Below are 26,694 nucleotides of genomic sequence, written 5' to 3'. Positions count from 1 at the left end.
GCAGTAAGTATATTACAGGTGAACTCAGATTTAAAGATTGTTTTTTATTGATTGCATCAAAAAGAAGGCAAAAAATAGTATATGAAACTAGACTAGATGGAGGATAAATTTTTTTATACACACAAAAATTATTTAGGGACTTTGTCCATTTAAGTGACCTACCTGCCTAAGTGCTTTGGAAATTTGCCTTGCATCATCAGAGTCTGCTGTTAATGGAAGATAAAATTTTAAATTGTGCCTGTGGCAGTTTATTTATGGTAACACAGTGTGATGCTTTTCTGAGTTTGACCAGTATAAACAACTGAACTACTGATCTTGTTCATTTGTTTGCTGCTCATTTCTTCTTTCTTTTCTCAAGTACAGTTTTTATACTACTTTGAAGAATTAAAAGGAATTTGATTTCAACCTGAAGAATTATTTCAGTATCACTATAGAAGTTAAATATTCCCTGGGAGTAGTCTGAAATCATACATCAATGTAGAGTATATGGATTTTGAGTTGATACAGTTATTGTTAGAATTCTTACTCTTCATCACAGTGTTCTGCTCTTCAGCAGTAGCAAATGAAATGCCACACTTTCATTTTGGTGCACATTCTATACCCTCTCTATATATACACTATAGTGAATTTATTTCCCTTACAGGCTCAAATGTTTACTTGAGAAGAGAGCTTATTTGTTGGGGAGACAGTGTGAAACTGCGTTATGGTAATAAACCTGAAGACTGCCCATATCTCTGGGCACATATGAAAAAATACACTGAAATCACTGCCAAATATTTCCACGGTGTTCGTCTTGACAACTGTCACTCAACACCTATTCACGTAGCTGAGGTACGCAAAATTAAGTGTGTGTATTATAAAACAGCTTCTGTCTGTGAAATAAATACCTGCACTGTTGCTACAAAATCTGCAGGAGCTACATGGCAGAGTTCAGGTGTGAATTAATCTTCCTCATAGCATAAGCAAGGTTTCCTGACTGGTGATGTCTAGATATGATTTCAGCTACTTTAAACAGTAGAGTGGTGTAGCTACTGTATCTTTTAATTCTCTACTTTAGCTGAAATATCGCAGATGCGGATGGACCTGGCTAAGTTTTCTTTCCCTCACATAGCTATGGACTTGGTGCAATGACTGCCAGTATCCAGTATGTCAGTTTTAGATGGAGTCATTGCCAAGACTTGGTTGAAAGTCTTAGTCTTAGTGGTTTTTTGCCATATATTTTGCTGTTGCTGAATTAAACAAGAAGTGGTTTACTTCCCAGAATTTAAAAGTTGGTAAAGAACACCTGCAAAAAGTTTAGTCTGGCAGGCTTATTGCTAAGATTAGTGCTTATTGTTTACCAGGGAGCTGACTACACCCAGAAATTGTACTTAGCTAGTAAATTAGCTTTAAATAGGTTTGAGTAGTGCAGCTTCTTAGTGCTTAGACTTGGCTTGGTTACAGAGCTTATATGAAGAGCTCTCTAAAACAAGATGATTTGCCCACACAAAGGCTCTAAGTGGCTCTTAAATGAAGCAATTTCAAAACTTCTGCCATTCTTTCATTTATTGTTACTATTTTTGGAATGGTAACTTCAAAGGCTTAAACTGAAGTCTTCCTCAGATTTCTTACCTTCACAGGTATCTCTTTTGTCCAGCCTTTTGTTCTTGCATTTTGAGTTAAGATTTTGTTTAAAAACAAAGTTGTAATTAGTTTAAAGTCTCAGATAATTTCCTAGAATTACGCAGTCCATAAATAATCTGTGTAAAATATAAACATGGTTTTATTAATCTTTCCTGTTATTAATATTTTTTAATGAACTGCATATATGAATGACTCATTTATGTTTGGTTAGCATTCATGTTAATGATTGCATATATGTAGCTGACAATGGATGCCTTGCATTAAAAATGTATTATGATCTATAGGAGATGCTAGCAACAGCCAGATCAGTCAGACCTAATCTTTATGTGATAGCTGAACTCTTCACGGGCAGTGAGTACATTGACAATGTTTTTGTCAACCGCCTGGGAATTACCAGCCTGATTAGAGGTACAATAAGCAGTTGAAAATTATGTAGGATTGTCATGTATGGTTTGGAGTTTTTAATGTGAAACTAACATTGGTATGCTTTTTTTTATTTTTTTATGTTCTTTGCTTATGCAATTACCTTTTCTTCTTTATGTTCAACTTAACTTCTCCTGTGTTGTATGTTAATTCTTGATTTTGCTTATGTTTGTGCATCGTCTTCTGTGTAACAACTTTTTTTGTTCCTTAATTTTGGTTTTCTGTTTATCTTTGCTGCATGGCATTTTCCTATTGTCCAATCCCTGCCTAGCTTTGAAACTTGTCCTTTTTTGTATCTACCCTTCCCCTTTCTGTGGCTTTTTTGGCTGTGCTTTTTGCAGTACATGCTGGACACAGCTAGAAAATTGCGAGCCGATTTGTATGTAGTGGCTGAACTGTTCACAGGAAATGAGGAGCTGGACAATATCTTTGTGAATAGGCTGGGCATTACCTCCTTAATAAGAGGTAGGCTTGCTGTGTGTGTGGTCTCTTTCCAACGAGAGATTATAGATGACATGCTTTTTCCAAGGAAAAGGTTTCTTCTGGATTATGCACTTTTAATTTCATACTCCATGTAATCAGAAGTACAGACTTCTTTTGATACTCAGCCAAAAATACAGTACTAGCTGTAAAGTAAGAGAAGATATCCTGCATTAGTTTACAGAAGGTTAAATATTTCACTCTTATTCTAGTGAGAGAAAAAGAAGTTGTAGCACAGTTCTGCTATGAAGTACTGCGTTGTGTCTGATTTTTTTGTTGCATGAGTTTCTTAAAGCCTATGAGAAACAGTTTCAGATCTCTGCTTTTTTCTCCCTTTTTTCCCTTAGCTTTTTCTGCCTTAATATATTATAGTAAATGGAATACTCCAAGATTGTGTATCCACTTTGGAGAATATAGTTTTATGTGACTTTTTTAATGACTAAACACACCAAAATAATAACTGTAAAATGCTGCATTAACATCTTTGTGCCTGCTGTACTCTATGGTAGTTATTCTTATGCAAAGACTTACCTATTTTGTTCTTTAGAGGCAATGACTGCTTATAATAGCCATGAAGAGGGAAGGTTAGTTTATCGTTTTGGAGGTGAACCTGTTGGCTCTTTTGTTCAGCCACGCTTGAGGCCTTTGATGCCAGCTATTGCTCATGCACTGTTTATGGATATTACACATGATAATGAATGTCCAATTCAGGTGAGCACCTAAAATGAAAACTAAAATTTACATTTAATGTTTTCTGAATTTATATTTCTGAACCATGGGAGGGCTTGGTGCAATCTGGATGTTTTTTCTGAGCGATGTTTACGAAAAGTGTGTTTCGGATCTTTAAGTTTTCATGCGGAGAGTAAAATTTTATAACAATTCCCTCTGATGTTGAAGACTTTGTCTTTCAAGGGAAAAAGTATATAAAGCTACTTAATGCGCTGTTTTCATTCTTTCATTCCAGCTACTATAAGTGATTCTGTCTCTCCTTGTTAACCTGTTCTCCTAAGCTTCTGTTTTACAGGAGAGAATGAAAGAGTGTAGTGGGAATTGGAGTGCTTATTTTTGAGGGTTTCTCTTAAGTTACTTTTGTTAGTGCATTTGTAGTAATTTTTTTTTTTTCAATAATTCTCTTGTGATTGAGAAAATGATAATCATGTGATTAGCAACTCCTCTGTTAAACTGAGTATATCTTCTGTATGCTGAATTGGGAGGGATGAATTTTGTCTTTGTTTCACTATTTATTACCTATTTATTTTTTAACATAGCACCGATCCGCGTATGATGCTCTTCCTAGTGCAATGATTGTTTCTATGGCATGCTGTGCTACAGGAAGCACCAAAGGCTATGATGAATTAGTACCACACCAGGTATGTGTCTACAGTTTATCTCCTAAGTTACTTGTTAAAATGTAAACTTTATTCTTGTCCTAGGACGTATATTTTAACATTGTTTATTTTAAATTCCAAGCAGTTTACTAGCTGGCATTACTTTGAATTGTCCAATTTCATATGAAATTTGAATTTATTATATAGTTGAGACCTCCAGATGTTTGGTTTTTTTCTAGAGCAGTTGATATTTATTTAAATCTTAATTTCTTTACAGATCTCTGTAGTATCTGAAGAGAGGTTTTATGCAAAATGGAATCCAGCAACACACCTGACTTCTGGTGAAGTTAATTTCCAAACAGGAATTCTAGCAGGAAGGCTGGCCATAAACAGGCTGCATCAGGAGCTGGGGGCTAAAGGTTTTAATCAGGCAAGAAGTGAGGGTAGCACTGTGATTCCTCCATATTTATGTTCTGAGTGAGCACAGTTGCAATGGTATGTCTTTTCTAGGTGTATGTAGATCAAGTTGATGAAGATATAGTGGCAGTGACAAGACATTGCCCTAACACACACCAGTCTGTTGTGGCTGTAAGTCGAACTGCCTTCAGGGATCCTAAAACTTCTTTCTACAGTAAAGAAGTACCTGAAATGTGTATCCCAGGTAATCAGATTTCTTTTCAAGAGATGGCAGGTGTACAAAAAATTCAAGTTATTCTAATTCCATAATTTTTAACTTCAAACACATGAAATCAATACGAGAATTTTCAGTGTATATAACACTCCTTTTATATGTACTAACATGCGTGCACCAAAAGTGGTTAAAGAAATGATAACAAACTTACCTTCCTTAGGGTTTTCAAAGGCATTCATATTGAGTATACTTCCTGCTATAAGCTCCCCATGAGGGTGTGGTTTTGTTTACTGTCTTATTTGTGAACTGGTAAGAAATGGTTAACAGCAAGCTGGTTAATTGTACAGAGTTGCAGGGGATTACTATTATGTGTTATACTGGGTAAAAAGGCTGAAATCTCATCATACTTGTTGATGTGATTGCTATTCAGCTTTCTTATACATGACTTTTTGTAGCTTTAAAATGCATCTTAAGAAACAACTTTGTACTGCATAAGTTAATATAAAGATAATCTATAGATAATACATACATAATTAAATATGCAAAGTATTTACTATACTTAATAGTAGCAAAGTGTAATGACTTTTACACATTACCTGGGCATATTTCTGAAGAGAAGCTTTCCAAACTAGTTTTTTAAGTATACTCAGTTCTTTGAGTGCATGTGTGTACTTGTTTTAAAGTCAGTCACATTATATGTTAAGACATTTACAAGTGACTGCAAGACTTGTATATCTTAGTTTGTAGATTACTGAAAGGATAGAGAAAATGAGAATACTTGAATATTAATAGTAAGCTGTTACACTTTGAAGATAAACCATCTGTAGCTGCAGTTTGGAAACCAATCTAATACAGTCTCCTAAAAGATAATAAGGAAACTAACAGAGCTGGTGATCAGTAAAAGACAGGTTGTAATTCACTAGTTATTGTTGACTGATTTTTATGGCTAATTTATTATAAAATAACAAAATAGCAGTTTTAAATACAATACAGCCAGTGAACATGTAATGAATGTTTATAGGATATTTAAAACACTTCCCCATGTGTTTTGTCATGTTTGGTTGTTCTTGAGCTATACAACAGAGACTTGTATTTTGAATATTTAGATTTTTAGTTTTAAGTTTTGCTTCATGTTTTCAAAAGAATTACTTTTCATTTAAAGAATCTTAACAGCTACAACATGATTTAACTTTTCTTAGGAAAAATAGAAGAAGTAGTACTTGAGGCTAGGACTATTGAGAGAAATGCTAGTCCTTACAAAAAAGATGAACATTTTATAAATGGATTGCCTAATTTCACAATGGAACTCAGAGAGCATATCCAGGTAACTAGCCTCCTTCACCCATGTTCTGATGTAATATTTTGTAATTTGTGATATGCTATATTAGAAAAAAGACATTGAATTTCAGTTGCAAATGTGTTTTCTTTTCTAAGATTAAAGACAGTAAAATTATAAAGCAAGCTGGAACTGCCATAAAAGGGCCAAATGAATTTGTTCAAGAAATAGAATTTGAAAAATTAACACCAGGAAGTGTAATAGTATTCAGGTACGTCATTATAATTGCCAGATGGCTGCGTTAGCTAAAATAGAATGATAGGATTCTTTGTTTTGAGACTTGAGTAGTTATTGTAAGTGCTACATTTCTACAAGCTATGCATTCATATTTACAGAGTTAGTCTTGACCCAAAGGCACAAGAGGCTGTTGGTGTACTCCGCAATCATTTGATCCAGTTCAGCCCTCATTTTAAATCTGGAAGTCTTCCTGATGATCATTCAGCACCTATATTAAAAACGTTATTTTCTTCGTGAGTATTCTTAAAGTTTCTGAAGTAGAACCAAGAGAGCTACAGTGGGAGTGAAGAACAATCTGTAAACTTAAAGTGAGGATTTTTTTGTTGTTGTTACTACGGATGGATTTGGATTGTCAGAGTGCAGTAAAAACTCTGAGATGTTCTTTTTATATGTATAATGCTAAGGAGGGTTAATACTTAAAAACTTCCCAAGCTTGTTTGTTCATGTTCTGTGTAATTGCTGCTTAAGTGGACTTATTAATGTGGAGTGCTTGTCAGTGTTGTGGTATGATTGTTTGGGGTTTGTACTTAATACTGTGTTTCTAAATAAATACTGAAACATCTGAGAACAACATCCTGGAAAATCTGAAAAATCAGGCTCTTAATTTCCAGGATTAAGTGGTGAGAGAGTGGTATATATTTGATTATTTTAATGTAAGTCTGAAACTAGAATTGTTTGTGAAATCCTTTCTCTATTTCCCTGCTAATGTTGCTTTGGGGTTTGGAAATGTTTTTTTCTCCACTGTTTTTTTTCAGTATTGCATCTAAACTAACTTTGGCTGACCTAAATCAAGTACTGTATAGGTGTGAGGCAGAAGAACAAGAAGATGGTGGAGGTTGTTACAATATACCAAACTGGTCACCACTGAAGTATGCAGGCCTCCAAGGTAATAGTTTCAGCATTGTTTTTTCTAACAAGAAAAAAAGTAAACCAGAGCTGCTCAATCTAGATCATACCTTAATGCTGTTTTATGGCTAGTGCCGTTGTTTGGATAAAAACCAGTAAGTTTTGTTTGTTTGTTTGTTTTGTTGTTGGCTTTTTTTTTTTTGCTTGACCATGCTACTAATCAGTGTTGTACCCAGGAAATCACATACTAAACCAAAACCCCTCTCTCTAGATACTCTGAGCTGCAAAATTAAGTTTCAATATGTGTTTTAACACCAATGCCCTTGCTTTTAAAATAAAAAGAAAATATATATACCTCCAGTGAAAAGTCACATTAATTAAACACTAGGCATTACTAGATTACTGAGGAGTGTCGATCATTTATCAAAGGCATGGATTCCATCATGCTGGTTATTCCACAATGATTTTTGTCACTGTCTGAGATGTACACCGAGGAAACTACAGTTGAGTGTATCCTAATTCGTTCTACAGATCAAGAGAAGTAATATAGTTAAATCCAGTTAAAGCATCTGTTGCTGTGTACCTTTTCCTCCTGAATTGTAATTGCTGTTTGTGATAATGGTGTGTCTTTTAATACAGAGTTGGGTTTGTATCTTCAGGGTTAATGTCAGTGATGGCAGACATTAGACCAAAGAATGATTTGGGTCATCCATTTTGTGATAATTTAAGATCTGGAGACTGGATGATTGATTATGTCAGTAATCGTCTGATTTCACGTGCAGGAGCCTGTGCAGAAGTGAGTAAAAATAATTACCTAGTGACTTTGGAGTTTTAAATTACTAGTATGTTTCCTTTTCAATTACTGGTATATTTTTAAATTCAGTCTGTCTATAACATATTTCTTGTCTAGGCAATTTTTTCTAGGAGATTAAACCGTTAATATATTTTTCTTCCCTCTCCTCAATTCTATTTGAGCATAGACTGCAAAAGGGAAGTGAAAAATATGTAGGGCATGGAGGGGTTGTTAGCTTTTACATAAAGGCCTGCAGGGGTCCTTCCCTGTTTATTACTTTTCCTCAAATAAGAATGAAGTAAACATTATTTTTTTTTTTTTTTAAGTACTTTCAAAAGAGGGCCTAAATACTACTAAGGCATACATGATTATGATAGAGTTGTAGTAAGATTGCACAGTCAAGCACTGAGAAGATAGGAATTACTGAGATTCAAGTTACCTGTATAGCTGCATTACAATACGGTCCTTTTCTTTCTCTGTCATATTTTATTTTCCTGCATGGCAATTACTTTATTCATTTCACAAGATGAAGACCTCATTTGGGTAACTTACATAATGAATATAATAATATAGGCTTTAGCATTCTTACTTCATTTTGTTCCTGAAGTCAAGCACAGTGATATAAAGCAGAAGAATGGATAAAGCAGTCTAATGTACTGAAGTGAATGCTGAAGCTGACCTCAGACGGAGCTTTCCTAGAAAGGAAGTTAGTCTGATAATTGCCAGATTTACTGCTCTTCAAAGACTGTTGCTTATTTTTTCTATGTATTTTTTTGAGTTCTTAATTTGTAGTGTCTTACTCTGTTTTACAGAAAATATAAAGGACCTATAGCTATACTAAAGTCACATGAAACTAAAATTTACAATTTCACTGTTTACATATGTAACTTTCCCTTCATAACTTCCATGTTAAATGTATAGTGTCATCATGTAATAGATTGACATGTACTTTCTTCATCTGTGCAGTCTTCATCTGCAAGGTTTAAATCTTCAGTGACTTTCTAGTAGGTTGTCATGATGTTCTTTAACAGTACTAGAAGGAAAGAAGAGAAATACTTCCCAGGTGTCAAACATTTTGCAGTGACACAAGGATGGTGAAGCTCTGGAATCTGGAGTCCTAGACCCAGATCTGCAGTCATTTTCACCAGTGGCCTTACATAATTTAGCCTCCTGATAATTTTTCTTTCCCTCATCTCAAGCTTCATGTCTTCAGTCCTGTCTTCTTAGGCAATGAGAAACCTCCTACCTGCATGTGGTTTGTAGTGATGCCTTTTGAGTTACAGCTTTCCTTTCCTACTCAGTTTTAATAACTTCCTTGTGATAATTTTTTTTTCCCTACAAGACTAGCAAAATCTTTTTCTACAGTTGATGTTCTTGCCCATTTATGTCATAGTATAGATATAGTACAGATTTTTCCCTACTACTTTTCTTAGAGTTCATCTAATTTTGGAAATTTTGGAACGGGAGGGTACAGCAATTCTACCACAAATATCTAGCATGGACAACTTCTTAGACATGAATGGTTGTGAATGGTTGCGTGCTAGTAGTGTTATTAATAACTGAAGGTAACATCATCTTTGTGGTGGTCAAGCATAACTTGGGTGTAATAAAGGTACAAAAACTGTGACATACCTTAACTAGATGGACCTGAAAGCATTAGGTTTTGAACCCTAGTGTAAGCAAGTTCTAATTAATACTGTATTTTAATAGGTTGGTAAATGGTTGAAGGCCATGTTTGTCTACCTAAAGAGAATTCCACGTTACCTCATCCCATGTTACTTTGATGCCATATTAGTGGGTGCATACACAACACTTCTGGATGTGGGATGGCATCACATGTCTAGGTATGCTTGGCTTATCAGAGCTATAGAGGAATCTGTATATATTTGCACCTTTTAAATTTTATCTGCTGGAGAATGTAATTTGAATATTTTCATACTCGTCCAATGTAAAAGGGTAAAATTGGTAGTGAATTCAAATCCATCTTCTAATGGTGGTGGTTTGGAAGGTTGAGAGTTCAGATGTCTATCCAGGGTTTGAATTTGTAACTACTGTTGGCATTGTGCAGGAGGAGGAGGAGACCTTAAGCCAGCATTTTTTTGCCAGGCTTCAGAAACTTTTTTTGCTGTAATTTCAGTACAACTGCAATGATTCCTTAAAGTTCAGGGAAAAAAGAAAATACCAGATTGTACTCAATGCTGATGCTTTGTTCAACATTTCTTCTCTAACACAGCTATATATCCTTCATTATCTGAGCACTTTGCTTAGTTCTTGAAATAACTGTTTAATCTTCAGTGTCTGCTTCTCCTTTGTTTCTTGGAAAGGGAAGGGAGATTGATTTAATGGAGGCTTTATTCTAGCTATGAACATCCTGAACAAATCAGTATTGTTTTGTAAAAATACAGATGTTAAAATGGGACAGGATTTGGTATGGCTGTGGAGTCATGTGGAAAGTAGTATATTTTATGAAAAAATGCTTGGAGATGAAATAGTCAGGAATGCAGGTTGCATTATTTTAGACAATGTGTTAAACGATTTATTGATTTATGATTTTTTCATATATATGAATGTATGTAAAAATGTGGTGATCTTAAACCTAGTCAGTATCTTTAAACAGAAACTTCTGTTCATTGTAAAATATCTTTTATCATATTTTTGAGGTCTTAGGTATATATGTAAGCATCAAGTAAACCAAACCAATTTCCCTAGTCTTTTTACCCTTTTCCTTAGAAGTATTTGACATAAATACTCCCATTGGCATTAATAAATTAAAATTTAAGGCTAACACTGGGCACCCATTTGGGGGAAAAAAGTGATTTACAAATTAAATCATAGGTACAAAATTAGTTTATGCAAAATACTAATATTAACTCATTGTTAGTTTATTATGCATAATACTTGTAATAGTCTTCTGTAAATGAAAAAGGGTACATTTTATAGACTGATGTTGCTGAATTATTTTAATTTAATTATATTGAATTACAGCTTTGTGCAGAATGGATCAACATTCGTTAAACACCTTTCCTTGGGTTCAGTCCAGATGTGTGGCATAGGAAAATATTCTTGTCTGCCAGATCTGTCTCCTTCCTTACATGATGTCCCCTATAGGCTGAATGAGATTACAAATGAGAAAGAACAGTGTTGTGTTTCCTTGGCAGCTGGTAAGTGAGGACAACACTTTAAAAAAAAAAAAAAAAAAAAAAAAAGTCTTCTAAAACAGCTAAACTGTTTTTAGTAACTATATTTAAATTGTCTCCATTGTGCTTGGGATCCATGTGTCAGCAACCATGTATAAAATGTAGGTAGCAGTTTTCCTCACTTTTCCCCTGTGTTTTAACTTGTGTTTAAGATAAAGATTTGCCCATATTAAAAATATGGGAGTTTTGTCTAGCAGTACTTGGGGACAACTGCTCTTTGGATGGTGTGAGGGGAAGCTTATAAGCACTTTATTTAGAGACGTTTTTAGCTATATCCAATTTTATCATATATGGAGATCCACAAGTATGTTTCTTTCCAGAAGACTTGCTTGAGATAAATATCCTTAGCGTAATAGGTTTTAGTTTATAATTTTTAAGCATGAATTTAGAGACTGGAATTGTAATTGAGTACAAGGGTGAATTAATTGTTTACAAGTTCTCAGAAAAAGAAAGAACCATTAGCAGACCAGAAGAATACATGATCTGAAACAGTGTCCAAAAGGAAAGAGCATAAAAGCAGTCAGTAAATAGTGTTTATACCTCCAAATGTTCTGCCAGCATCTGGCAGTCTTTGAATTGGGCACTTTCCTATGTCAAAAGTATTCCCTTCTGTGTATAGTGGCTTAAAATGAATTTATTTTTGTTCTGAGTTGGCCCATTCCTTTTCTGAAACCATAGAAACTTAACATCCACAGATTTTATGGCATGTCTCACTGGGGTGTTTATTTTCTTCTTTTTGCCGTCTGTCTTTCATGGAATTTTATTGCTTTTAGTTTCTGGCTTTTAGTAACATTCCATTTGCCTGCTTTAGTGTTACCTAGAAGCACAGAGGCACAATGTTCCCTTAAATTGATCATAAGGTTTAATTATATTAAAGGGTTTTGGTTTTAAATGTTCCCTTCACATATTCACTGGTGGTTGTGTCTGGGACTTTTAACTCATACATGGATTGTCATTCTCAAGTGCTGTTGCCATATACTATAAAATTGCAGAGGTGTGGAGGCCATATTTGAGTATTGGCAAATACTTTGGAAAAGTAAGTGATAGAAGTTAAAATGTTGTTCTACCAAGCATGCACAAGACACTGCTGTTTTGAAGCTTTACCATATTGAATTTTTTGATAGATTGAAAAAGTTAATAAATGGAAGAATAGACAAGGATGGGCCTTACTGTTGTAATTATTGTGCTTTATCTGTCAGAATCATTCTTAAAGTTACATGTTATAATGTCTGCAGTAAGATGTAGTTCTAGAAGCTGCTGGAAAAGACACAGGATTCCTTTTATAGCGGCTGAGAACAATTTTGGGCTGAAGAAATTCATATCAATTCGTATCTGTCTAGTCTTAACCCCTTTATGCTACTGAGATGACACATGTCTCGTACATAAACTCTTGCCAACAAAGTGTTACAAATCTTGTCGTAGTTCTGGCTTTTTGTTTGTTTGTTTTCTTTCTACTTCTTTTAATTAAAGGATGGCACTTGCTTAAGTAACAAAGTGATTTAATAAAAATTTAGATGTGACTGTTATTGATATGAGAAATTCTGTTGTGTGATCTTGAAATTCTAGAAGATACTGTTCTAAAATGAGGTTTTTATCAAGAGGTCACTTTATCAAGAACTTGGTCTAGAAGGTTGTTTACTTTAAATATCTTTATCTAGGAAAAAATTATAAATGTGAAAATATTTTTACTTCTGGTTATTTTATACATATGTGTGTGCTTGGGGATTTCTGCCATATCAATAAATGAGATGAATAATGACATTTCTTTTTAGGTTTACCTCACTTTTCTTCTGGAATTTTTCGCTCTTGGGGAAGGGATACCTTTATTGCACTGAGAGGTCTAATGTTAGTTACTGGGCGCTATCTAGAAGCAAGGTAAGACTGACTTATTCTTAGTTCTTACTGGTTTTGCAGGTAGTTAGGAAAAAGGCATGCTCTCAAAACCTGAGATGACACACAAGCTGTTAGAAATGGTTGATGTGCCATGTAAAACTTCAGTGGCCCTAGATGGGTTTGGGAGTTCTCTCTAAGTGGAATTAAAAATACTACTTAAATGATTCTCTTTTGCTTTCTTAGCACTGATATGAAGCTGATGTTCTGTATAGATAAAGTAGTTTTAACCCCAGTAACACTACTGCTTGTACTTAAACAAAGTGATTGTGTTACTTGCATCATTGTTGCTGAGTAGTAATTTCAGAATTACTTACTTAAAAATTTGAAGTAGCAAGAGAATACTGTTTTAATCAGAAAGGTATGATTGCAAGTCTATCATGATTTTTTTTTTCTTTTTTTCTTTTGGTAACTCCTAGTATTTGTCTATTAATACTAGAAATCAACTAATTGTGGATTGTTACAATCTGGTATCTGTTTGTAAATGTTTAACCTGACAAATGAGCAGATCTATTGATTTGATATTTCCATTAATCTTTTAATTTGGGTGAAGCTCGCTACATGATACAAACATAAAAATTAGTTGTTTTAAATTAGCATGTTTATGCTGTTGTATATTTGCCCGACTATTACCTTTCTCACACAGTAGGATCTGCAGTCCACTAATATGTTTATACTCCCTTTTAAAGCTAGTTGGAATCCATGTTTTCTGCAAGGTATGCGCAACGGTTCTCAAATGAAACTTCTCATAAGCTCAGTTGCTGTCACCTCTCTGTATTTTAATAGGAAATTCCCATCTACTCCTGTCCTCTGTCCCCATTCCACCCCACCCATCAGAATGGATACCAGGGTAATGAAAAACCGTATCAATAAAAACCTTCCCTGTGACCTCAGTGGGATTTGGATTTAGGCTCTGTATCACTACCTATGAAAAAGCAAACTAGCTTTTCCATATTAGCAGATTGTTGTATGTTTTGTACAAACTGATTTAAATGTGTTCATATTGGGGAATTTGTAGGGAATAGATGACTTCTGTAAAAGAAGTTCGTGCTAAATAAAGTAATTTGTGGCTTTCAACAGCAAACTTTTGGCATCTGTCTTTAAGATCCTGTTTGTCTCCTTGACTTACCTTGCTATTAAGGTAAACTTCTATGCTTTGTACTTAATGGTCCAATAATGGCCTTGAAGGTAACTTAGTCAAGACTGTGTTTTTCTTTTGTTCTAGAAACATCATTTTAGCATTTGGTGGGACTTTAAGACATGGTCTCATTCCCAATCTGCTTGGCCAGGGGACACATGCCAGATACAACTGTCGTGATGCTGTATGGTGGTGGCTTCAGTGTATCCAGGACTACTGTAAAATTGTTCCAAACGGATTAGACATTCTCAGGTGTCCTGTTTCTAGGATGTACCCAAGAGATGACTCTTCTCCTCAGCCTGCAGGCACTATGGTAAAGATAATTTCTGATTTAAATATTTAACACAACTATTCATTTTTAATGAAAGGGTGTAATTTTTCTAGCTACGAGAACCTGTTGCTATCTGTTATTCATGGTGAAATTTGATTATAGCACAAGAACTCTGTATTTTAGGCAGTTCTCAGTACACCTGCATCACATGATTAGACAGGCGCAGGGGCTTGGGGATGGAGAAGAAAAAATTCTATCAGCTTCTAAATTTTTTCTTTACTTTTTGTCTTGAAAAATGTTTGTATTAAAAATTGTATACAATGTATTGCCATTGTCAAAGATGCTACTGAAAATGTTAGATGCTTTTCTTTTGAAGTATCATAAACTAGAGGCTGAGAATTGCTACTATTTGCACGTTAGATAGAGCCTTTCTACTTGTTTTTCATCTTGCCTTTCACATATCATCCAAACATGCAATCAATCTAGGATCAGCCACTTTATGAAGTAATACAGGAAGCAATGCAACGACACATGGAAGGCATAAATTTCCGAGAAAGGAATGCTGGTCCACAGATAGATCAAAACATGAGAGATGAAGGTAACATATATAGAACACTTGCTATGCAACTCAAAAGGTGACGATTACATTTCTGTTCCTTTAGCTATTGAGTATTTTTTCAAAAATTGTTTAATACAACTCAAACTATATTACTTTAAGTGAACTTTTATTTAAAGATAACTTGTACCACAACATATAAACAGTTGCTGATAACAAACAATTAATTAAGCACTTCTTAAATACAAAATTAAATTTAGACACTAAAAGTATAGTTGCCTTCAGAAACCCATCTCAGATCTCTTATTTGGAGGGTTTTTTGTTTATTTAGGAGGTTTGGGCTGGGGTTGGGGGGGCAGTTGGGGTTTTGTTTTGTTTAAAATACAGACCTCACACGTGATATTCTTGTTTGGCAGGTTTTAATGTAACTGCAGGTGTTGACAATGAAACTGGTTTTGTCTTCGGAGGGAACCGCTTCAATTGTGGCACTTGGATGGATAAGATGGGAGAGAGTGACAGAGCTCGCAACAGAGGAATTCCAGCTACTCCAAGGTACAGAACCCAGGCTTTTGGGGGGAGGGGTTTAAATTATATTTCTAACTGAAATTCTTCTGCAGAACTACTGTGCTTTCCATTAACACATCTGAGAGGTGATCTCTCAAATGCTCTAAATGTTTCTGCCTACTAAAATGTTAATGGTAATTTTTTTTCCTTTGTGCTCATTTGAAGAAAAAAAGGTGTGTTCTTAGAAGGTGAAGCCCTCAGCTTCTGGCATGGTGTTAGCTCCCTGCAAAGAGTCGACTTTTGAATTGAAGTAGTGAAATGTAATTTAGGAACAACTATATACTTGTAGTACTAGCAGTACTTTGTTATTTAGACTTATTATAGGAGATACCTGTTGATAATTGTTGTGGTGTTTGAATACTTCTTATTTAGAATTCAAAAATATCTACAGCATCTTAAGTTTTTAAAGTTGAGATTAAACATTTTAAAAATAAGGTCTTTACTATGTGCTAGCAAACTGCTGCAGGCATCCTTGCTTGAGTTTAGTACAGCATCAGTTTCAAGTAGACTGCTATCTGTGGGTGAGAACTGAAGGAAAACACTGTCTTGCTTGACAAGTCAGGCGTTTTAATTGGGAACCAAGAAAGGTTGAGGTGTACCTGCCCTAAAGAGGTGAAATCGGTCATGCTGGAGAAAAATTTTACATCAAGCAGGCAGTAAAACTCAATATGATATAATATGAAATTTATGCATATGGTGATTATCTGCATACCACCTGAAAAAAGCAAGTCCAAGAAGTGCATTTAGTGCTTATTTTAATGCTTCACTTTTGACTTGAGTAATCTATTATGGCAGAAATACTACCTAAGTTACCAAAGTGCATGTGCAGATGAGAACCTCCATATTGAATGTAGTTTTAACATCAGAGTACCAAGTTGTTTGGGTCTGATCCTTTTTTTGTGTTCTTAATCACTGGTATAAAATTCTCATAAATCTATGCAAATTAGCTGGGTATGATAATGCCACTTTAAATTAGTCTGTTGTACAGAAGAAAAGTATCTGTTAGCCAGTTTACAATCAAGCTCATTCCCTGTTAGCTGATAGAAAACCTCACCTCTTTTCCATCCTTTCCTCTGTTGTTTCTTCATCAGGTGGAATCCTACTGATCTAAAAAAAAGTAAATTGACATAGTCTGCTTATGCTAATGATCTCTTCTCTTATTCTTGGCCTTTCATGAAACTCAAAAGTACCCTACAAAACTGAGTGTGCCTAAAAGTGGCAGATAAGTTTCAGTGTAGATAATGTTAAGATATGCATCTAGGGGAAAAATAGTCTAAAACCACACCTACACGAATGCTGTCAGAACTGAGCTACAACACAGGGAGGAAATCTGAGTCACTGGTAGCTTTCTGAAATCATATCTTAGTGTACAGCAGCATCCAAAAAAGTTAATAAAAAATAATAATAATTGGTGTCATTGGTAAAGGTTTTTAGAACAAGACAGAAGGCACCATTCTGCCTCTTTGTGAAACCTTACACCTGCAAGATGCATTTGTATCTTGAGTGTTATGTGTATTGCTGGTCTCAGGGAGGACATAATAAAGGGAGGTACAGAGAAGGGCAGCTAAAACTCAAAGGGATGGAGCAGCTGCCTTGCAAGGAGAGATTGGAATGTCTAAGGACTCTTCATTTTCAAGAGAATATGGGCAACAGATGTATGACTGAAGTTTAGAAAATAATGACAATAGTGATGATGATGGAGCTGTTACTCACAAAACACTGCAATAGTGTAGAACTTTGGGATACTCATACTGATGTTCAAGGAGAACCGGGAATAGTAGGAGAATAGGGAAAAATGAAGTGTCTAAATAAGATACAGTTTATTTTTTTTCAGTTACTTATTGAGCTTTAATAGCCTTCTTGAAGTAATTCTTGGGCTTTTTTATCATTATTATTTTAGAGATGGCTCTGCTGTGGAAATTGTTGGCCTGTGCAAGTCTGCTGTTCGCTGGTTGCTGGATTTATCTGGGAAAAACGTGTTTCCATTCCGTGGAGTCACTGTAAAAAGACATGGTAAGAACAGGCACATCTCATAATTGTATTACTGGAGTATAAAAATAACTAAAACGATGAAATTGTGGCCAGATAACATCAGGGATGATTATCAAACTACTCAAGAAGGTTTAAGGGGAAAAGGGGAAAACTAGGGAAAGTATCTTGTATGATAAAATCTTTTGTTACTACAAAAATTTATTAAGAGTTGATATTGTCATGTCAATACTTCAAATATTTTATTCCATGTATTAAGGTATGGATTACAAAGGAATTTTGGAGCCTAAATACCATTTCTCAAAATGGATATAAGTGATAGGATTATTATATATTATGATGATACACATCATTCATTACAAGAATGCTAAGTAAACTGACACAAGATGCTTCTCTTCTTTTTCTTTTCTTCCCCGCTCCGCCCCCCCCAATATTCACAACAAAGAAAACCACCTCTTGTGCATACTTACATGAATATCTTTAGATGTCCCTTATGTTTCAGAGAGATACTGCTCTGGTTACAAAGTTACTTTGCTTTGAGCTTACCCAGCCCAAGTGAATATATATGCCCTGTAAAGCGTTTTTACTCTTCAGTAAAGGGTAATACTGGAAAGCAATTAATTTAATGGTTCTTTTATTCTATTTTAGAAAATGTGAATGAAGTGTTTGTTTTAGGTTTTTTCCTACCAGTCCTTGATAGTACAGATTCTTAGGTCATGAACTTACCTGTCACTTCAGGATTTCTTAGAATTTATGGCTAGAGTAAGACAATTTAGAATTCAGTACACAGCAATACTATAATCTGTAGATGTAGAAATAATATTTATAGGACTTGTCTTACCTCTTCTGTTCCAGAATCATAAGCAACTTTTTTAGATTTGTGTTGATGTGTGTATACTCCCTACTGTTGTTAATCTCATGTAACTGGGTTTAAACTTCATTCATCTACTGCTGAGTCTATTTTAAAACAAACCTTAATTCCTATTTATGGTCGATACCTTGTTTCTTAAGAATAGGCTTAGTGTTAGAGTTTCTAGGTTTTTTGTTCTTCTGGCCATACCATATTTCAGTTTTGGTAGTATTATCCTTTTTGCTATACTCCAGTTGTAGTTTAAGAAAAACAGGTAATATTCCTGTACTCACCTAATGTGAAACTGATGTACAATTCTTCACTGTTTTTGGTTCTTTCTTAAAAACATTGCTTATTTAAGATGTATGTGTATCTCAGTCAGGAAGATATCCCTAGGACAATTCTGCTGACTAAAACCTGATGTTTTTCTAGTCTCACTTGAAGTTTCAGTGAGCTGTTCCTGTGAACTGTAGAATTGGCCTAAATGTGGTGAAACACCAGCTTGAGATAGGTGATCCTAGGTCCACTCCTGTTACATTGAGTGTCAGGAATTCAGGAAGAGAAAGCTTTTAAAAGTGACACTTATCTTGATGTTTTGACACTCTCTTTGAAGTCTCCAAAATGGCAAGAATATGTATACCAAGTACTATAAAAGAGCTGACATGTTACCATGGTGAAATGTTAATTATAAATTTTAAACTTACTCAATTAAATATTTACTATAGATCACAGTACCTCATAGTATTTGCTTGTAGCTAACTGCAAGTTAAAAAATGTTGTGTAAAAAAAGTTGTGCATGTGTTGGAGTTGATCTGCAGTATAATTCAACTTCTAAATAATAACTTTTTGCAATGCTACTATGGCCTTTATTGTGTTAGGAGTATCTTATGTAAATCCTCAATAAGCAAAACAGTAAAAATAGACATAAGCATACTTCTGGTGTTACCACTGTGGCTGTTTTCCGAAAATAAAACCTGTATGTAACATCTTGCAGAAAAGGAGGAGACTATCACATATGATGAGTGGAACAGAAAAATTCAAGGACACTTTGAAAGGCTGTTCTTTGTCTCTGAGAACCCAGCAGACCCTAACGAGAAACATCCAAATCTTGTTCACAAACGTGGAATTTATAAGGACAGCTATGGAGCTTCGAGTCCATGGTGTGATTACCAACTCAGGCCAAATTTTACAATAGCAATGGTTGTGGTAAGTGGCAGGGGGGAAGCATTTGCACTTAAAGTTCTCTTCATTATTGAACTAAGCTTGCATTGTAAGGTTCACCTGCATGGCATTATATCAGGAACATACCTTGCTTAGAATAACTTTTTGAAAGCTTTTCTTTTCCATGCTTTTAATATTGGTCCATCTTGGAGTATCTCCTAAAAATACATCCTTGACAGGACTTACCTAAATGAAACTGCTGTCCAGTGTATAGCTAGGATAAATTTGCAGTGTTCACTGTATTCAGAATGTCTTTGAAGGTTAGGTTTGGTAGGCAGACCTTTTTCCCTTCACGGGAAAAGACCCCCTTTTTCCATCAAATTAGCTAAAAAGCATGGGTTGCTTGTCTTTATCAGGTTTGTAAAGATCTTCAGTCATACTACTTGGCAAGTGTATTTAAAATAAAATAAAAATTTTGTAAAAAATTGGATAGCTTCTGTCTTCTTGCTTACTCTGACTTTTAGGTTCCAGAAGTTGATTCAGTAATACAAAACTTGGGCTTTTTGTGGTCTTCTGCATTTGTATACACAGTCTTATGTGTGTACATGTGCAGAGTTTACTCACTGAATCTTTATTATTTTATTAGGCCCCTGAGTTGTTCACACCTGAGAGAGCTTGGAAAGCTCTGCAGATAGCAGAGGAAAAACTGCTTGGTCCATTAGGCATGAAAACCTTAGACCCAGAGTAAGTATAGTAGACATAAGAATAAGTGTTAATTACAAAACATGACAGTAGGAATTGTTTGACATGTGGGGATAGTATTTCTTTTGTTAAAATCCTCATACAGACCTATGAGATAAGGCTGCAATAAATACTTGCAGAACAATTATTTTGCTGTTCTAAAAGTCCATGCAGTTGATTTGTGTAGACAATCACCAGGTGGTTTTGGATGCCACACAGTAAGTCAAATTTTTTGTCATAAAAGATGTTGAATCTGCATCTTGATACATGCTTATATATGATACAGTGCACAGCACTACAGTTTGAGTAAAAGCATAAGTGCAAAATCGTGAATTCAAATAATTCCAAGACTATAACCATTTTCCTACTAGTTTAAACCGCATTTGGAATTCCATTGTCATGTAAAATACAGAACCTGGTGGAGACCTCCCCAACTTAACCACCATTAAATGTAAATGCCGTGACAAATTTTTGGTTCATTTCTGCTTTCCATTTTTATGTATCATTTTTGTTAAGGCTTTGTTTGCATAATTTATTTTTTCTTTCTTGCAGTGATATGGTTTACTGTGGAGTGTATGATAATGCTCTTGACAATGACAACTATAATGTAGCCAGAGGTTTTAATTATCACCAAGGACCTGTAAGAGCCAGTTTCTTCAATTTTAGAAAAAGTGCTGTCACCTTTTCAAACTGACAGCTATAATAATCTCTTTTCATTCTTTCCTTAGGAATGGCTGTGGCCAATTGGATATTTTCTTCGTGCTAAATTGTACTTCTCAAAGTTGATTGGTCCAGAGATATATGCAAAAACTGTAGTTATGATTAAGAATGTTCTTTCTCGCCACTATGTTCACCTTGAAAGGTAAGACACCTGCTAACAGAGATTCAAAACATTCATTCAAGCTAGTGGTATCCACTATGCAATTGCATGTTAATGTACAGATCTATAATATAAACAGCATCTGTTGCTTGCATATAAAGTTCACTGCTGTATGTGCTATTGAAGATCTCAAGTCAGGTTTCAAGTACAGCTGAGATCTAGTGCTTTTTATAGATTGCAGAATTATTAATACTTACCCCTGTCAAGACCGGGTGAAATAAACCTTATGTAAAAATTAGGATCTAATTTCATACAAAAAATAAATTTCAGAAAAAAATGTTGGGGAGTTGTTTTTTAAAATATCAAAATATTTCAGAACAACCTGCAAAACAAAATAGTTAAAGTAGTGACAGATTAAAATTGTGGCAGATAAGCTGATGCAAAATATTGTTAGGATTTCTTGTGTTATAAATGAGGAAATTAGTATGACAATGTTTCAGAATCTTAATAACCTTGATATTCTAAGAAGGCAGAGGAACTTGCTATCGTCCTTAAATGTTACTTTGCGTTTTGAGTTCTCCCTCTTAAAAACCAAACCCACACTATTTTTCCCTGTTTTCTGTCTGTTATGTTTTTAATTCTTAAGGATTTGAGACAAACAAAAACAAACAAAACAAAGATCTTGCCCTTTATCTCTTCCATATAATCTGTTCTGCAGTACTTCAAATATGCATTTATTTATACCCATAACTGTAACTCAGTAGGACTGGTCATGACAGAAGGATTTGTCTGACCACACAAGGAAGAAAAGGGATTTGTTAAGCAACTTTTTGCCTTATGTAGTGTCTTGTCCCAGTGTCTTGTTTGGTAGTATTGCCAAATAACTTACAGTTTAGTAGCATTCTTTGTTTTTTCTGTCTTACTACTTAAGTAGTGTACTTTTACTCGGTTTTGTATTTTATTTGTGTACAGAATTATTAATGTAGCAACGGGCTCAATTTATGAGTATTTCTGTAAGTATGTTAGTTTGTGGGAATTTTATTCCTATGGAGGAAAAAAAGGCTTATGTAGTCATGCTATCTTCCAGCCGTTATCACTTTGTAGCACCATAATCCAGTTTCAAGTGTAATTTGAATACCATTCAGTTAACTCAAAGATAATTTGTATTCTTCCAATTGCAAAACTACCTGAATGAAAAACAGGGACAACATGCCAGTAGTTTAAGTTCAGATATTATTAGTAGCAGAGAGTCTGCTTTGAAGGAGAGGCACCCCCACAAAAAACTACCATTCCCAGCTGCAGGGAAAGAAATAATTCATTAGATCTCAGTTATTGAAGAACATACTGTGCCTGTAGGCATGACCTTTAGTCATGGTTTTCCATTTCCTACTGAGATAATCTTCTAAAAGTTTTTAAAATGAAATGTTCTTTTAATTTCAGTGTATAATCTAACAACAATACCCGTTTTGCTTTTTTTTTTTTCTTTTATCAGATCATCCTGGAAAGGGCTTCCAGAACTGACCAATGAAAATGGACAGTATTGCCCTTTTAGCTGTGAAACTCAGGCCTGGTCGATTGGTGTTATCCTTGAAATCCTTTATGACTTGTAAAAGCTTATTTTGATTGATTTGATGAAACTTCTGTAGTCTTATTATTGGGCATAAATGAATACTTGGCTTTATACTGCAAGGGGAATGTCCTGTTCTGCACAATCACTTAAGCTGTGTCCTGACTTTCAAAGATGCTGAATGCCAGCAGCTCCTATGCCCTGTAACTGTGTAGGGCTTGGGTTGTTTTCTGAAAATCAGGCCATTGACGATAAAATAAAACTGCAGTGCACACTTAATGCAGAAACTTTTAGTAAGGAGCAATTTTAAGAATATGCACAAACTTAATTTTAAGTAGCTTTGGTTTTTTAGCCTTTTCAAATCAAAATCTTGATGTAACAAAGTGAGGTGGCTCTTTCCTGAGCTAAAAATAAGTAGCACAGCTCTTATGTTTGTTTTTTTTTCTTTGTCTCTTAAAGAGTAAATGGATGTTTTGCAAATGTATGCTTAAAGGGGAGTAGACTAACCTATAGCTTTCTGAGTTTGGTATGCTTTGTGCTGTAGCACCATACATTAGTGAAGGCATAATATGTTGTCTCTGTGTTGAACTGTATTATGGGGATTTTTTTTGTATGTGTTCAGTTGAACACTCTATTAAGCAACCACAGAAATAAAGTTTATGAATAATGTAATACACCAATCTTTGAAGTTATATATAAATTTTTCATAAACTTTAAACTACTTTGAGGTTAACTCGAGCAATAATGAAGTAATTTCCTATGCTAATCCATTTTTAAATTTATTTAAATACTGTGGGCCATGGAGCAAACCTATTTCTTCATTTAAATCTCTTTTTCACCATGAGGAATTCATGAGAAACATGTGCATGTGCATACAATGCACAGCCTTTATGTTAGGGGAGGCCAAAGATACAGAAGTCAATGTGCTTGACTGCTTAATTAAATTAATTTATTGAAGAGGTATGGTCACCTCAGCCTTTTATTCTTAGGAAAATCCTAGCTCTATTGAAGCAGGTGGAAACAACATCAGTGGGAAGAGCTATTAGCCTACCACTGGAGAAGAGAAGATGAGGCTTCTAGGCCTTTTGAAATTCCACCAATAAGAATAAGCATGCTACCTCTGTGGTTTTTTTTTGGGGGAAGAGCCTCCGGTGAACATGATGCAAAACATGTATGTGCTTTCATATTTGGATGCCTGCATGCCCTTACTAAGTTCAGTTCAGTGTTCCCAAACTGAAGGGTGGTTGACAGAAGAGCAGTTGGTAATTCTCAACTCTCTATTCATGCGATTTTTCCATCTTAGTGCAATAAACAGGCAGAGAGTGAGGCTGACAACAGTTCCCACATCACAGAGGGGGAAAGCAAAACTGATACTGCATTTTTTTTTTAATGTTGGACAACATATGCTGAAAAAAATATACATAGGATGTAATTATAATGCACTAATAACATGTAGGTCAAGACTTTATTGTATCTGTATTTTAAAGTTTCTGTACCCTGTCTAAAGTACAGTGCAAGTGTGCTGTTTTGTTCAGGGAGATGTTACAGATAGATACATTTAAGGGCAAGTTAATAGGCTGAAGATAGATGAATTGTAAGAAGTGGCTATATTCACACTGCTTATTTGAAAGGTTAGTAAGTATTTGAACTCCCTTGCTGAAGTGTTCAGTACTTAGGAGTTATGACTAGGGAAGGTCTATATTGTACCTCAGCTTTTGAGCTGCTGCAGTACATGGGTTGGGAAATCTTTTATTTTCTCAACATAATGCATGAGAGATGTCATTTGATCGAAAACATTACTGAAATGTCAGCCACAGGTTATTTTTTTTTAATGTGCAAGAGGCATATAAAGTATTTTTTGTAATGTACTGAACTTTCAAAAATTCTTGATAGTGATTTTGAGGTTTCTGTCCTACTGTATGACTGGCTTTTTACTGTTTTCCTAGATAATTATTTCTCGTTCATTATTTCAAACTATGTTTTATAGCTCCTATGGTTTAGAAAGCAGCAATAATATGGCAGAATAAATTGTTCTTACTTGATGAAACATTTTAAAATTGGCAGTGCAGCTTAAGAGCTATGACTGTTGAAAAAGATTTTCACAAGGTGTCAAATCATATACATTGGCAATAACACTCAGTGTTGGAAAAAAAAAAAGAGAAATTATTCATCAAAGCCTTCGTCTGTTATTACAGATGACTTTCTACTGTTTTGCAAATTGCACTGCTGATAGAGACTGCATATTTGTCACTGCTGGTTTTTTTTTCTAATTTAATAGTAAAATTTTAAAGAAAACACCACTGTGTACACAAAAATACATATGTTATGGAACTTCTAAACATGCCCATTTATAATGTTGCTTCTGCACTGATTAGTTTTAGTGACAGATAAATGTTTTACATAGGAAAAATTTGTATCATATTGGTTGACTTTGCTGTTACGTAGCAACAAAAGTAAGAATTGAGGTTATAACTGTTGGGGGGGTTGGTGGTGGTTTATTGGTTTTGGTTTTTTTCTTTCTCTCTCTCTTTTTCTTTTTCTTTTTTTTTTTTTTTTTTAATCACAAACCTACTGAACACTTGTTGAGCCAGACAGTTTAAAAATGAAGAGGGAAGAAAGCAAAGTTAAGTCTAACACTTACATGAGCTGGTATTCATCTAGATAAACTCTATACCCAAGTCATTATCCCCTAAAAATAGGGGATTTATGTTGACTCATCCTGAACTGTATTTTCATTCATTAGTATCACTTATATTGTACACTCAAAAACTTCTAGTAATGCAAAGTTATAATCAGTAAAACATGTTTTAGAAATAAACTAATATGTTGTAGAAATAAACTAAAGAACTTAGTAAGAACTGTGAATCCATTGTGTTCCAGTTGGTGTTTCTTGATCTATATGGTATTGACATTTTTCTTTTTTTCTTCCTTCCAATTGAAATAATTTTGACTGTTACTACTGTTCGTACAGTTAATGATTTATTCAAAAATGATTAACTGAGAATTCAAGTAAAATAATGTATTATTTTCGCACTGCATGTTGTAATTGTAAAATGGAAAGATGAGTTTTACACGTGTCTGTCTAGCACAGCAACAACTGATTTTAGAAAATGTCATCATTTATTCCTGAAATGCACAAAATAAAATTCTTTAACTCCGTCTGAATTAACCTTTTCATGTGGTTGTTTGGAAAAAAGCCAAACATTAGAGATGATGATGCTTGTTCAGTTGTTGGCAGTTTTACACATATCAGAGAGATCATGAACTCAGGTCAAATTAATAACAAAAAGTGCTAACAGCAATAACCAACTAAAAAAAAACCAAAACCAGCCATGTAGACTTGAGCCCTATACACAGATTCTTACACAGAGATCTATACACAGATGTGTTCATGTGACACAGACACGTGTCAATGTCAGCAGTCTCAGCTGGGTTTGAGTGGTATGGGGCTAGTAGAGCTCTGCATGGCATGTCCCTTCTGCTATAAATTATTATATAATTTTAAGTCATGGTATTGCAAATTCCCCAAGAGAACAGTCCTAAGGTATATGGACTAACAGCTGCCCAACCGATACACAGTTACTTTCTGTGCAAAATTTCTGTCACTGTAGAGGAAGGATTTCACTTTCCAGCTCTGCCTTGTAAAATCAAAGTCTCTCAGCACAGGTGTCTGTGGTAGATAGAATGTGTTTTGCAACTACCCTGTTTTGTTGCATGCTTTATAAAATTAGGATTTTTCTAATCTTCTGTTCAAGCATTTCCTTTAAGAAAGTATTTTCTATTATTCTATTGAATAATACTTTTAATTAAACATCCTATTGAAGAATTGTTAAGGAAACATAGAAATGACCAGTCGCTGAGTTGCCAAGGATCAGAAGAGCTGGTAACCTCAGAGCTGCCAACTCCGAAACCTCCCTGCCACCTCAAGCAGCTAAATGGAGGAATAAATGGATGAAGCATTAGTGGTGACCAGGCAGCTTTCTGCTGAAAGCTCCTTTTGAGATTGCGGATAGCAATTTGGGAAACATCTTTAGTCAGGAAAGCTGAGCTCTGCCCGTGTTGCCGTGCTGTTGTAGGTCACCCTAGAGGGGCAGCTACTCTCCTCACCTGAGAAAGGGCTTCCCCTCTCCAGGTGGCTCGAGGGCTAAGCGGGCTGCCCTGCGGCCTGAGAGGGTCCCCCGGGCCCTTGCGCTGGGCGGCGCCCCGAGCCCCATCGCCTCAGCGTCCGGCTGAGCGCCCGCCCGGCGCCAGGC

The 26,694-nt window shown here is 35.1% G+C and overlaps 1 protein-coding gene across 4 annotated transcripts in view; it reads left to right on the top strand.

Moving 5' to 3' along the window:
- The window catches only part of AGL (amylo-alpha-1, 6-glucosidase, 4-alpha-glucanotransferase), a 39,731-nt gene extending 14,125 nt beyond the window's left edge, over nt 1-25,606 (top strand). For 3 of the 4 annotated variants that reach the window (XM_052801445.1, XM_052801444.1, XM_052801442.1), the window contains exons 12-34: nt 644-831; nt 1,908-2,031; nt 3,074-3,237; nt 3,795-3,896; nt 4,132-4,284; nt 4,365-4,515; nt 5,685-5,809; nt 5,920-6,032; nt 6,157-6,291; nt 6,814-6,944; nt 7,564-7,700; nt 9,408-9,541; nt 10,683-10,858; nt 12,667-12,769; nt 14,010-14,235; nt 14,680-14,791; nt 15,166-15,301; nt 17,214-17,326; nt 19,147-19,358; nt 19,960-20,057; nt 20,607-20,694; nt 20,783-20,916; nt 22,367-25,606. In XM_052801445.1, the coding sequence (XP_052657405.1) occupies nt 644-831; nt 1,908-2,031; nt 3,074-3,237; nt 3,795-3,896; nt 4,132-4,284; nt 4,365-4,515; nt 5,685-5,809; nt 5,920-6,032; nt 6,157-6,291; nt 6,814-6,944; nt 7,564-7,700; nt 9,408-9,541; nt 10,683-10,858; nt 12,667-12,769; nt 14,010-14,235; nt 14,680-14,791; nt 15,166-15,301; nt 17,214-17,326; nt 19,147-19,358; nt 19,960-20,057; nt 20,607-20,694; nt 20,783-20,916; nt 22,367-22,484 (3,173 nt within the window). In that variant the 3' untranslated portion in view covers nt 22,485-25,606. Of the gene's footprint in view, nt 1-643; nt 832-1,907; nt 2,032-2,387; nt 2,512-3,073; nt 3,238-3,794; nt 3,897-4,131; nt 4,285-4,364; nt 4,516-5,684; nt 5,810-5,919; nt 6,033-6,156; nt 6,292-6,813; nt 6,945-7,563; nt 7,701-9,407; nt 9,542-10,682; nt 10,859-12,666; nt 12,770-14,009; nt 14,236-14,679; nt 14,792-15,165; nt 15,302-17,213; nt 17,327-19,146; nt 19,359-19,959; nt 20,058-20,606; nt 20,695-20,782; nt 20,917-22,366 lie in introns of all 4 variants that reach the window. The other variant, XM_052801443.1, reaches the window with a different exon arrangement.
- Nucleotides 25,607-26,694: the final 1,088 nt, after the last annotated feature.

This window comes from Harpia harpyja, chromosome 11 (genome assembly GCF_026419915.1).
Source record: "Harpia harpyja isolate bHarHar1 chromosome 11, bHarHar1 primary haplotype, whole genome shotgun sequence".
NCBI classification, from domain to species: Eukaryota; Metazoa; Chordata; class Aves; order Accipitriformes; family Accipitridae; genus Harpia; species Harpia harpyja.
This window is presented reverse-complemented; position numbering and strand designations above follow the sequence as displayed.